Source organism: Leucoraja erinacea, chromosome 10 (genome assembly GCF_028641065.1).
Source record: "Leucoraja erinacea ecotype New England chromosome 10, Leri_hhj_1, whole genome shotgun sequence".
In the NCBI taxonomy this organism is placed as follows: Eukaryota; Metazoa; Chordata; class Chondrichthyes; order Rajiformes; family Rajidae; genus Leucoraja; species Leucoraja erinaceus.
In genome coordinates, this window is record NC_073386.1 from 15,589,088 (window position 1) to 15,603,393 (window position 14,306).

At 41.9% G+C, this 14,306-nt stretch overlaps 1 protein-coding gene across 4 annotated transcripts in view; it reads left to right on the plus strand.

Annotated features, from left to right (window-relative positions):
* Positions 1 to 14,306, plus strand: part of LOC129700815 (CMP-N-acetylneuraminate-beta-1,4-galactoside alpha-2,3-sialyltransferase-like) — a 389,167-nt gene that overhangs the window by 125,564 nt on the left and 249,297 nt on the right. For all 4 annotated transcript variants that reach the window (XM_055641540.1, XM_055641534.1, XM_055641538.1 and 1 more), the window contains exon 2: positions 6,574 to 6,721. In XM_055641540.1, coding sequence (XP_055497515.1) covers positions 6,604 to 6,721 — 118 coding nt within the window. In that variant the 5' untranslated portion in view covers positions 6,574 to 6,603. The remainder of the gene's footprint in view (positions 1 to 6,573; positions 6,722 to 14,306) is intronic.

Consider the following 14,306-nt stretch of genomic DNA (forward strand, 5'->3'; position numbering starts at 1 on the left):
GACTTCAGTAATGCGTTCGACAAGGTTCTGCATGGTAGGCTGCTCTGGAAGGTTAGATCACATGGGATCAAAGGAGAGATAGCTGAATGGATAGCAAATTGGCTCCATGGAAGGAAGCAGAGGGTAATGGTGGAAGGTTGGTTCTCAGACTGGATGCCTGTGACTAGTGGTGTGCCTCGGGGTCCGGTGTTGGGCCCGTTACCGTTTGTCATCTACATCAATGATTTAGATGAGAACATACAGGGCAAGATTAGCAAGTTTGCTGATACAGGTAATACAAAAGTTAGTGGTTTTGCAGATAGTGAAGATGGTTGTGAACGATTGCAGCAGGATCTGGATTGATTGGCCAGGTGGGTGGAGAAGTGGTTGATGGAATTTAATACAGAGAAGTGTGAGGTGTTGCATTGTGGGATGTTGAACAAGTGCAAGACCTACACAGTAAATGGCAGGCCTTTGTGTAGTGTTGTAGAGCAGAGGGATCTAGGAGTACAGGTGCATGGTTCCTTGAAGGTCTAGTCGCAGGTAGATAAGGTGGTCAAAAAGGTTTTTGGCACTTTGGCCTTCATCAGTCAGAGTATTGAGTATAGAAGTTGGGAGATCATGTTGCAGTTGTATAAGACGTTGGTGAGACCGCATTTAGAATATTGTGTTCAGTTCTGGTCACTATGTTATAGGAAAGATATTGTCAAGCATGAAACGGTTCAGACAAGATTTACGAGGATGTTGCCAGGAGTCCAGGGTGGATTTTGAAATTCAGCAAAAATATATATATTTAAATCTCTGCCTTCTGCAAGACAGTGTTGATGTCAAGTTCAAGTGAGTTTATTGTCATGTGTCCCTGGTAGGACAATGAAATTCTTGCTTTGCTTCAGCAAACAGAACATAGTTGGCATTGACTACAAAACAGATAAGTGTGTCCATATACCATTATATAAATATATACACACATGAATAAATAAACTGATAAAGTGATAATAACAGATAATGGGCTATTAATGTTCATAGTTTTGTCCAAGCCAAGTTTAATAGCCTGATGGATGTGGCGAAGTAGCTATTCCTGAACCTGTTCGTTGCAGTCTTCAGGCTCCTGTACCTTCTACCTGAAGGTAGCAGGGAGATAAGTGTGTGGCCAGGATGGTGTGGGTCCTTGATGATACTGCCAGCCTTTTTGAGGCAGTGACTGCGATAGATCCCCTCGATGGAAGGGAGGTCAGAGCCGATGATGGACTGGGCAGTGTTTACTACTTTTTGTAGTCTTTTCCTCTCCTGGGTGCTCAAGTTGCCTAACCAAGCCACGATGCAACCGGTCAGCATGCTTTCTACTGTGCACCTGTAGAAGTTAGAGAGAATCCTCCGTCACAAACCGACTCTCCGTAATCTTAGGAAGTAGAGGCGCTGATGCGCTTTCTTAATAATTGCATCAGTGTTCTCGGACCAGGAAAGATCTTCAGAGATGTGCACGCCCAGGAATTTGAAGCTCTTGACTCTTTCAACCATCGACCCGTTGATATAAACGGGACTGCGGGTCCCCATCCTACTCCTTCCAAAGTCCACAATCAGTTCCTTGATTTGCTGGTGTTGAGGGCCAGGTTATTGTGCTGGCACCATATGGACAGTTGCTCGATCTCTCTTCTATACTCTGACTCATCCCCATCAGTGATACGTCCCACAACAGTGGGTGTCGTCAGCGAACTTGATGATGGAGTTCGCACTATGACCGGCTACGCAGTCATGAGTATAGAGTGAGTACAGCAGGGGGCTGAGCACGCAGCCTTGAGGTGCTCCCGTGCTGATTGTTATCGAGTCTGACACATTTCCACCAATACGAACAGACTGGTCTGAGAATGAGGAAGTCAAGGATCCAATTGCTGAGGGATGTGCAGAGGCCTAGTTCTGCGAGTTTGGTAACCAGCTTGGGGGGGTTGTATTAAATACCGAGCTGTAATCAATCAATAACAGCCTGACATATGAGTTTTTGTTGTCCAAGTGGTCCAGAGTGGAGTGGAGGGCCAGCGAGATCGCATCCACCGTTGATCTGTTGTGGCGGTAAGCGATTTGCAGTGGGTCCGGTTTTTGTCGAGGTAGGAGTTGATTTGCGCCATAATCAACCTCTCAAAGCACTTCATCATCATAGGCGTTGGTGCCACAGGTCGATAGTCATTGAGGCACGTCACCTTACTCTTCTTGGGCACTAATATAGTGTTAAATGTCTCTATAAACATCACCAATTGTATTTTGACCTTCAAGTATTACTGAAGGAGAATTTCTTAAAGCTGTTTGATGCGGGCACAATTACCATTTGAACTAATTGATTGTATTGGTTAATGGGAAAGATTTAAATGGGTATCGGATTTAAACGGGTCAGGTCATTAAGGGCTCTGGTCGAACGGGTTTCCTGGCTGGCTTGCAGGTAAAGGGCCTGTCCCACTTACGCGACCTTGGCTTGCAAATTACGCAACCTCTCCATTCCCTCTTCCCTGGCTGGCTCCCCTCCCTCTCCCCTCCCTCTCCCCCTCCCCTCGTCCCCCTCTCGTCCCGTCCCCTCCCTCTCGTCCCCTCCCTCTCTCTCCCCCTCTCTCTCTCCCCTCTCTCTCTCTCCCCCCCTCTCTCCCTCTCTCCCCCCCTCTCTCTCTCTCACCCCCCCTCCCTCTCCCCCCCCCCCCCAAGGTTGGTTCTGTTTGCCTTTATTTGCTTCAGTTTTGTCTGTTTGAGTGTTATTTATCACATTATAGCTTTTGAAAGATTCAACCGGGTATCAGACGCCTTCTAAGGGCTGAATCGGCCCATTCGGCAGGCCTTTCATCGCCCAGCGCAGCTTAAAATGAAACTGCTGTGTCAATGCGATCGAGGCTCCTGATGTTGAAGCCGCCGCTGGCCGATTTTAAGCCGTGGCAGGCGATGAAAGGCACCGCAAACAGGCCGATTCAAACCCCGCGATTCGGGGCGGACGAAGCTGCTGTTGCTGGAGTTTAGAGTTGGTCATCAACCAGGTCAGCTCCCGATGTTACCTTTCACAGAGCCCACTGCCGAAGCCTCACATGTGTGTGTGTGCCCGTGGCCACCAAGAAGCTGCGGCCCCAAAATGTGTGTCATCCCCCCCCCCCCCCCCCCCCCCCCCCCCCATGGTTTGATAGCGATTTCCGCCCCTGCTAGATGGTGTGAGCTATAGGGAGAGGTTGAGTAGCCTGGGTCTCTATTCCATGGCGTGCAGGAGGATGAGGGGAGATCTTATAGATGTGTATAAAATCATGAGAGCAATAGCTCGGGTAGATACACAGAGCCTTTTGCCCAGAGTAGGGAAATTGAGGACCTGAGGACATAGGTACAAGGTGAAGGGGAAAAGATTTAACGGGAATCCGAGGGGTATCTTTTTCACACAAAGGGTGGTGGGTGTATGGAACAAGCTGCCAGACGAGGTAGTTGAGGCTGGAACTATCCTATTGTTTAAGAAACAGTTAGACAGGTACATGGATAGGACAGGTTTTGAGGGATATGGACCAAGCGAAGGCAAGTGGGACTAGTGTAGCTGGGACATTGTTTGCCGGTGTGGGCGAGTTTGGCCAAAGGGCGTGTTTCCACACTGTATCACTCGATGAACTCCCAAGTTAGGAACTTGGCACCTAAGTGAATAACTGGAAGTAAATATGATTCAAGATGCTGGATTTGGAAGATTGCAAATGCCTTAGAGCAGGGGTGTCAAACTCATTTTAACTCATTTTAGGTCACGGGCATGCGCGAACGAAGTCCAATCCGGCACCGCGGACAGCTGCGGCCCCCTCTGGTATTGGGGAAATCATTCTGCGGGCCGGATCGGACCACTTCGCGGGATGGCTGGTGAGCGCATCCGGCCCACGGGCCATGAGTTTGACACCCCTGCCTTCGAGGGTTATAGGGCCTGAGGATATTATAAAGAGGAGAGAGACTGGGGATTTTGAATTTTAATATTGACTCATCAATTAAGCTAGAGTTAGCATGTGTTAAGCATGCAATGCGTTTGTGAGGGAATGAAACCTGGTGAGATATGGGCAACAAAATTTTGGTGACTAGGTTTGTGAAGAGTAGCATAAAATCGGGAAATAACAATGGTAAGGATGAGGTAAATCAGAAAAAGCAAGGGTGGTGATAGAAATAGGCAATGTTAGCAATGCTGTTGTGATGCCAGAAATTCCACTCGGAGTCAAGTGTGACACAACGCTGCAAACAGTTGGTTCACATTCAGACAGTTAACATTATAGTGATCTTCAAGAGTTACAGATTTGGAGTCTGTGATACAGTGTGAAAACAGGCCCTTCAGCCCAACATGACCCAACTACACTAGTCCCACCTGCTTACGTTTGGCCCATATTTCTCTAAATTTATCCTATCTGTGTAGTTATCCAAATGTTTTTTGAACGTTGTGATAGTATCTGCCTCAACTACCTTATCCGGCAGCTCATTCCATATACCTACCACCTCTCTGGGTAAAAACGTTGCCTTTCAAGTTCCCATTCAATCTTTCCCACCTCACCTTAAACCTATGTCCACTGGTTTTTGATTCCACTACTCTGGGTGAACGACTTTGCACATTTACTCTACTTGTTCCTCTCATGTTCTTATACACCTCTGAAAGATCACCCCTCACATTGCACTCCAAGGAATAGAGTCCTAGAGAGCTCAGCCTCTCCCTATAGTTCAGATGCTCCAGACAACCTTCTCGTAAATCTTCTCTGCACCATTTCTAACTTAACAACATCTTTCCGATAACAGGGTGAACAAAACTAAATACAATACTCTAAATGTGACCTCGCTAATGTCAAACCAGCATCTGAAGTTTCTTCCTACACACTTTGTCTATCATGTACAACTAATTTGGTCATCTTTGTATATGGTGAAAGGAAAGTTCTTATCGTTTAGTTCTTGGATTTGGGCAAGCAGTCTGATATTTTACAGATGGTGGAGGGACAAGGGACATGGTGATTGGGTAAAGCTGTTTGTCTTCATAAATGCAGGAACCAATGCACTGTTCTGGAATTATGTTGTTAAGGCACAAATGATTGCAACATCGTTGTTGTTAGATATTGGCTTTGGTATTGCCAAATATTTCAAAATTAAGAAATTTAAGTGAAACATCCCCATCTCACCACAATTACAACCACCTCCTTTTCTGGTCCCTCTGTGCCCTCTGTTTTTGACTCCCATCTTCTGACCATTGTCTTTTTTACCTCACAATTCCCATATGCTTCATCCTAGTTTGCTGTATTCCTTCCTTTCCCCTTTCCTAAAATTCTCCACCCCTTTCTCTGAGCATGAAGCCCCCGCTGCATTGTACTCGAATTATTGCCAAATGAATCTCAACATTTGCATTGTTCAATACCATCAATGTGGTTCATGCCAATTTAAGAAGATATCTTTGTGCTTTGTGCAGCTACAAATATTGTTATTTGTCCTTAAAACTATGCAGGTTTGTAGGTATCACACACAACAAATACAAATAAGTTGTTTAATGCACAGACTCAAATACCAATCTTATGTCTGGTCAATTCCCTCAAACGATGGTTGAAGTGACAGAGAGAGTGGGTGGTGATACTAATTGCATCAAATTGTCTTTTTTTGCCATATAATTACTTCAAATACATCCTCATGGCAAAGAAAGAGGTGATTGGTCCATCGAGTCGATATCGGCCCTCAGAGCAATCCCATTCCCTCACTTATTTCTATGTAACCTATCCTTTCATATGCATTCATCAACTTTATGTACAGTAATCTGCCTTGCCTGGTCTTCCCTGGTAACTTTATCCAGAAATGATTGATGCAAAAATTCTCTCATTTCATGTTAGAAACCAAAAAGTTCTGGCTCTATTCTGGAAACCCTATTACATATAAATGGAAATTGACTATCATCAGGTTGTTCATGCTCATCAAAACTGATCTTTCTTTTCCAGCGAAACTATTGCAAGCATATGAAGGATGTATCTGCATGACAATTTAATTTATGCTACTTTAAATTTGTGCAGTGCGATGAGTAAAATGAACACAGAATCTGCTTAATCATTAATGCTGTCATCCATTGTGATATTTTCTGAATAATGTAAACTGTATCACCCAATCATTTTTTGTCGATTGACATTGAGCACTATTGAATGTCGGGAACGTCTAGCACTCAGATTTGTTGCTGCGCCTTTAAATATGCAATTTCATAGTCTGGCCATTTACAAATTACAAGAAAAATATTGGCGGCGAAAAAGGTGTTGTGTCAGCCCAAGATTACTCCTCGAAATTCCTGCATCCTGCACTAGCAGCCCATTATTGGCTGGTGATTGGTTTCACCTCCACAAAAACAGTATACCTATCATTAATTCAAATTTTCAACCATTCTCAAATCCTGCAGTTATGACGATGGAACTTAGACCTAGAAATCTAGTAATGTGGTACAGTAGGGCTTATGGATGAATGGATGGTTCCCTTCTATCCACAAGTGTTTTACTAAAACAATTTTGTGTAAATGTATGTATTTTCACAAAGCAGGTGGTTTTATGTGGATGTATTTTCATCACTATTTCCTAATTTTGGGAAACTTGTGTTTTCTTTGGACAGGTGCTGTAGAATTCTAGGAATAATGTGAAGATGAGTTTTCTGGGATCTGTCCGCAATTTGTTGCTGGCTGTTTGTCTGATGTTGGTCCTTGGATTTCTGTATTATTCTGCTGGGAAGTTACACATGCATGGATGGGGCCAGGAACCACGTGAGTTATAAACCTACTATTTTTAAATGTCTTTAAATAGTTTTCCGATATTTGGATCAAAGTATGATATGCTAATTAAAATTCAGTTTCAACATATTTTACAATTGACAAGTCACTTTAGAGTAATTTTTGTTGCTGATTATGTTAAATGGAAGTAAATGCTAGTTTTGATTTTTCCAAAATGTTTGAACTGTGCTATCACTAACATATATATGTTTAAGAAGGAACCACAGATGCTGGAAAATCAAAGGTAGACAAAAGTGCTGGAGAAACTCAGTGGGTGCAGCAGCATCTATGGAGCTCCATAGATGCCGACATATATATGTGTCTTTTTACAATACTGCACATAAATATGTGACAAAGGGAGTCAAATTTCAAATTCCTTCAAAAAAAGTTAACAAGCACTTTATTGGGTTCATGACTAACATAGTATCAACAACAAATATAAGAAAAGATAGCATATTGATGGCAAATTTCCGAAAATGGCATCAAAATACACAAATACATTTTGTGTAACGGTTGTCGCATGGTGTCCACCAGTGATCTGGCTGGCACAGTAAGTGCACGTATTTCTTATTCCTTTTTATGTTTAGGAATGCCACATGGAATAATAAAATTGCAAACACCGTTTCCACTGCGTTCACCTGATCGTGTAGTAGAATACCGCATCCATCTGAGTGGACACTGCAACGCGCATTACATATCATACACACAATGTATGTTGTGGTGGGCACTAAAAGGTTTGGTGTCCCAGAAAACGAACATTACATTACTAGCGAAAAACATAACCGGTACATTACCTCATGGATTTGAGCTATATCGATGGCCGATGATTCGTCAGAACGTTTGATTTGGGCTGATTGTTTAGTAAGTAAAATGTATCCGTAACGGTCGTTGCGGAGCTTCCCGAAGTTGACACGAAGAAATTAAGTTAGCGACTTGGTCCGTACGAAAGGTAAACAAGAGACAGTGTGTTGCCAAATTGAAGATTGGCTCAGTTTCTTAGTTTCTTAGTTTTGATGTCCAATTTATGTCCAAAACATTTTTTAATTGATTTTTTGAAAGTTGGAAAATATATTGTAAACAGTCGTTGTGTTTTTATCACCACGATGTTTTTGATATATTAAATTGGAAAATAACAAAAAATAATGAACTCGCCCAAAAATCGCTACTACCATAGGATACCTCGTTGGGTTTTTGAAAAGCATTAGAGGTTTGGAGCCTCCGTGAGTTAACTTACGGAGGTACCGACCCCGATAATGGTCGTTGTGACAATAGACACCAAGCACAACGAACGTTACGGGATCTTTACTGTACTGTATTATATTTATGTTACTGTATTTTTCTCCTGATAATGATGAAGATATTTTCTCAGATTATCAAAAGGTATATGTATGAGGGGCCATATGAAGTTTATTAAATATGAAATTAAATATTCATGACTAAATGTGGCAGAGTTTTTAATGCCACATTTTTGATGTCCAAATTGGTGGTAAAACGATGAAGATTTGTCTGTCATGAAAAAGGTTTTTGTCTTTCGGTCTTGAAGTTGTCTAATTTATATCTGTTATTTGTAACGTTTCACATGATGGGTGGATATTTGTTAAGAACAGTGTATTGGTGTAAAAAACTGAATAATGATCTTGTTCCTCAAAATCTCTCCAGTATTGTAAAAAGACACATATGCAAAATCACTGACAATTTTAATCCAACTTTTATAGGTATGTGTTGAATTTTCCTTGTGATGAAAATGGACACATGGTCATGCTGAACATTTTATAGAGTTCTATTCTCAATCCTTTCATTTCATCTTAATAAAGGTATTTATTACAGCAGGTTGTAACAGCTATTCTGAATGATGGGGCAAAGAAGGAGAAAATGAAAGATTAAGTTCTTTACTTGTTAAATTGTACACTAATGTTTCTGAATCGAGGTTTATATTTCATTTAAAAATAGGCTGTGCTCCATTGCACAAGCTACATTTGTCAATGTTTATCAGTCTTGTGAATAATTGATTGCAACATTCAAGTAATACAATTTTTTAGAAAATACACAAATATTTTGTAACCTTGGATAAAGTTTTATGAGCTATGTAAAGATTAATACATTATTTTTCACGGGGTAAGAAAATCAAGAATGAGACATCTTAGGTTTAAGTTGATTGTGGAGTTATTTAATAGGAACCTGAGGGGCAGCTTTTTCCACACAGACAATGGTGGGTATATGGAACAACTGCCAGAGTTAGTCATTGAGACAGGTACAATAACAACATTTAAAATACATTTAGAGAAGTAGATTTATAGTAAAGGTCTAGAGTGGTATGGACCAAACATGGGGAAACATAGAAAATAGGTGCTGGAGTAGGCCATATGGCCCTTTGAGCCAGTACCGACCGCCTTTCAATATAATCATGGCTGATCATCCAAAATCAGTACCCCATTCTGGCTTTTTCCCCATATCCCTTGATTCCCTTAGCCCTAAGAGCTAAATCGAACTTTCCCTTGAAAATAAGACTAACTTAGATAGGGCAACTTGTTTGTCATGGTTCTGTATGACTATAATGAGCCTTCTAAATGATAGCAGGCAGCCTTGGAAGACTTATCTATATTCCCAAGCCTTTCCTGACGTCCTCTGAGTGAGGGCTACATGTATATATGTATGTAGTTTGTTTTGTTGTGCTATTCTTATAACAAATGTAAAGCACTTTGGCCAACGAGAGTTATTTTTTAAATGTGCTATGTAAATAAATGTGACTTGACTTGACTTCTAGAGAAGTATATCTTCTTTTAAGTCTTCTGTTCTGTAGAATGTTCTATGAACATGCTAGTAAAAAATAGCCACCTTTTCCTTCCTTTCCTGCAATTTACAATTAGCTTGATTCATTTGTTTATAATTTAACTGCTGTATGTCTTGGTGTAAAGCTGATTTTTTTTTTAAGCAGGGATTTTGGTTACAACGTGTTAGGACACAGACAATTAATCAGTTGATCTGTATAGTGATGAACAGGATTGTCAATTAAATCTTCTCTTGGTAATCTGGATGGATTGGTAACTTTTTTTTAAATGCATTTTGGGGGGGTTTTCAGTGATAACTGCTGCTAGTGACATGACCATCATGCATGACAGAAATACTATTCAAATAAACTAGTCCAGATTGGTGAAACAGTCTAGTTGTGAATCTGTGAAGTTGTCAGTAATTAATCAAACCATGCATTGAATTAGATGTCATCCAGTCTCTGTAATTGATTTTATGGTGTGCGATTGTGTGTAATTTCTTGCCTTTCACAGGTGTAAGTTTCTGTATCTGTTTTATGATGTGTTAACATATCAACTGATCAGCCAGATGCTGAACCATCAAGGTTCCTGAATAACAGGAGCGTATATTTTTTGAGATTTACTGTACTTTGGATCAAATTAAGTAGTATTTGTCAATTTGAATGAAATTAAATTGGGGAAATAGCATTTTGCTGCGTTCAGTAGTTTTGCGTGCAGGCAGGAATTTACTTTGTACTGCCCAAGAAGATCTCGGTGATCTGCATCAATAACTGCATTCTGGTAACACTTACATCTAGGGTAATTAACTACTTTGGGAGGTTGGTTATGGCCCCAATCAAATCTTGTCTCAGAAATGGCTTGGATCTGCTTCAATTTGTCTATCACCTCAACAGGTCCACAGCAGATGCTATGTCACTGGCTTGCCACTCTGCTCAGGAATATCTGGACAACTGGAACATATATGTCAGGCTGCTGTTCAATGAGTGCAGCTCACTGTTCAACACCATCATCTCCTCCAAACTCATCACCAGCTTCCCTGACCTGGACCTCTATCTCCCTTTGCAACTGGATCCTTGACTTCCCCATCAGCAGACCTGAATCAATGCAGATTGGTAACAACTTTTCCTTCTCACTGACAATCAACAGAGGCGCACCTTCACTTGGTGCTTGGCCCCATGTTCTATTTTCATTACTCCCATGACTGGCTCAAGCACAGTTCCAATGCTATCTATACATTCGCCAAAGCACCATTATGTTTGGCAGAATTATAGGTGTTGATGAGTGAGCACAGAGGAAGAAAATAGAACAGCTGGTTGAATGGTGCTGAAACGTAACCTCTCACTCAAGGTCATCAAGACCAAATAACTAATTGTCGACTTAAGAGAGGTTTGGCACCACATGCCAGTTTTCATTTGTGGGTCTGTTGTGGAGAGCATTAATAGCTTCAAATTCCTGGACATTAACATCTTGGAAGACCTGCCTTGGGCCCAGCACATGGGTGGAATCATAAAGATGGCACGCCTGTGCTGCTTCTTTCTTAGAACAATCAAGAGATTTGGCATGTTACTGAATACTCTACAACCATTTACAGATGTACTGTAGAAAGTAAAAAATAAAGTGCTGGAGGAACTCAACAGGCCTGGCAGCATCTGTGGAGGGAATGGACAGACGATGTAAAGGTCAGAAAGGAAGCTACAAGCAAACTGGAAGAACAGTTCCTCATATTCCACTTGAATAGCTTATAACCTAATGTTATAAACGTTGAATTCTCTAATTCCAAGTAACACGCCCCATCTCTCGCTCTTCCCCCCCAACCCCCCCCCCAATCCTAGATGTGCACACATTTCTCCCACCTTCTCCTTCTACCACTACTTGGGTCTGTGGGTAGTCTTCTCCAATTGTCTAACATTAGTTGAAGATTTTGAATTTTATCAATCCAAATCAATGAGATGCTGCCTTAACTGTGCAGTTTATTTGACATGGCTGTGTATTACGTGCTGACTGGCTATACCTGTAATTCGTGAAAACCTGCGTTTAGCTTTCATCAGGCTGTCACAGTAACCAAATTACGACCCGTTTTGTTTTTCGCTTGCTCTCGCTTGTCTTCTCCAAATATATGTTCCTTCCACCTCCTTGGCCTTCATTTTTTCAAGTCAAGTCGAGCTTATTGTCACATGCTCATGTACAATGAGATACAAATACAGCAAAAAACTTGCTTGCAGCAGTATCATAGCTATATAGACACAGATAGCACATAAAACATAGTTATACATAGATTATACAAAACAATGAAAAAATCCAAGACATTAATACAAAACACGAATCCTCGTTCTCTGCCATCCATTAACATTAAAATAACATTTATTCATAAGAAACTATTATATCTTGCACATCAAAACATTTGGTGTTGGTGATTGCTTGTTCTGTTGGAATTGCATCTCAAAAACAGACTGGTGTAGAAATTCTGATGGTAAGTGCGATGTTTTGTTTTAATTTTTTAACAAATCCATTGAGTAAATGCAATTAAATATTTTGTAGTGTGGCAATAGTGCACTTTTAGATTTTTGTTTTGAGTCTTTCGTGTGTACTATAAATACGGACTAGTGATTTCAAGCTGCAGGCAAAGCACGTTTGGCATTGTGCAATATTGTTCTTTGTGAGTCCTGTATGCCTTAAACTCTTTAGCTGGAATTAATAGGGGTTTGAAATCTGATTCAGTGATATTTAAATAGGTCTCTTCCTGAGAAGCGTAACTGATTTTCTAACTTTGTGGACAAAAGCTCGTTGTTAAAGTATTTAATGTGTGTGTGACCTACTTTGGCACCATGTTTTGATTCTCAAATTAGATCAAGTAGTGCTGTTGAGGGGGTATGGGGCCATACACACAAATGAGCTTGCTGTTTCAGAGAAGTACAGGCATTGTGGATGCAGAAGTGGATGATGGGATTCAAAGTAACATTAGCAAATTTGCAGATGACACAAAGCTGGGTGACAGTGTGAACTGTGAGGAGGATGCTATGAGAATGCAGAGTGACTTGGACAGGTTGTGGGAGTGGGCAGATGCATGGCAGATGAAGTTTATATGCGGATAAATGTGAGGTTATCCACTTTGGTAGCAAAAACGGGAAGGCAGATTACTATCTAAATGGCATCAAGTTGGGAAAAGGGGAACCACAACGGGATCTGGGGGTCCTTGTACAGTCTATGAAAGTAAGCACGCATAGGGAGTGCAGCATAGGTTTACAAGGTTAATTCCCGGGATGGCGGGACTGTCATATGCTGCGAGAATGGAGCAGCTGGGCTTGTACACTCTGGAGTTTAGAAGGATGAGAGGGTATCTCATTGAAACATATAAGATTTTTAGTGGCTTGGACATGCTAGAGGCAGGAAACATGTTCCCGATGTTGGGGGAGTCCAGAACCAGGGGCCACAATTTAAGAAAAAGGAGTAAGCCATTTAGAACGGAGACGAGGAAACACTTTTTCTCACAGAGAGTGGTGAGTCTGTGGAATTCTCTGCCTCAGAGGGCGGAGGAGGCAGGTTCTCTGGATGCTTTCAAGAGAGAGCTAGATAGGGCTCTAAAAAATAGCGGAGTCAGGGGATATGGGGAGAAGGCAAGAACGGTGTACTGATTGGGGATGATCAGCTTTGATCACATTGAATGGCGGTGCTGGCTCGAAGGGTCAAATGGCCTACTCCTGCAACTATTGTCTATTGCAAAGTAATCAGTGTCTGCCTAATGAAAATAAAAACTTTGTCCTGATGCAAGGTTTTGAATGAAGCGTTGACCATCCAATTTCTCTGCGATGGTACTTGACCTTCTGGGTTCTGCCAACAGTTTATTTTTTCCCCAGCAAGCAGAATTTTGCCTTTCACATCTTATCCACCGGCTGCCTGCAGCTGAACCAGAGCAGAGAGGTGTAGGAAGGAACTGCAGATGCTGGTTTAAACCGAAGATAGACACAAAGAGCTGGAGTAACTCAAAGGGACAGGCAGTATCTCTGGGGAGATGGAATGGGTGACGTTTCGAGTCGAGACCCTTCTTCAGACTGAAAGTCACGGGAAACGGAAACGAGATATATAGACAATGATGTTGAGTGATATAGAACAATGAATGAGATATGCAAAAAAGTAACAATGATAAAGGAAACAGGCCATTGTTAGTTGTTTGTTGGGTGAGAACGAGAAGCTGGTGCGACTTGGGTGGGAAAGGGTGGAGAGAGGGAATGCAGGGGTTATTTGAAGTTAGAGAAATTAATATTCATACCACTGGGTTGTAAGCCAATAAGATGCTGTTCCTCCGATTTACGTTTAGCTTCACTCTGACAATGGAGGAAGCCTCGGACAGAAAGGTCAGTGTGGGAATGGGAAGGTGAATTTAAGTGTTTGGCAACCGGGAGACCAGGTAGGTCCAGGCGGGCTGAGCGAAGATGTTCAGGGAAATGACCGTCCAGTCTACGTTAGGTCTCGCTGATGTATAAGAGTCCACATCTTGAACAATGGATGCAGTAGATGAGGTTGGATGAGGCGCAACTGAACCTCTGTCTAACCTGAAAGCACTATCGGGGTCCCTGGATAGAGTCAAGGGAGGAGGTATAGGGACAAGTGTTGCATCTCCTGCAGTTGCAGGTGAAGGTACCTGGGGAGGGGTTGGTTTGGATGGGAAGCGATGAGTTAACCAGGGAGTTGCGGAAGGCGGAAAGGGGTGGAGATGGGAAGATGTGACTAGAGGTAGGATCCCATTGCAGGTGGCAAAAATGTTGGGGGATTATGTGTTGTATGCGATGGATGATCTGGTGAAAGGAAAGGAC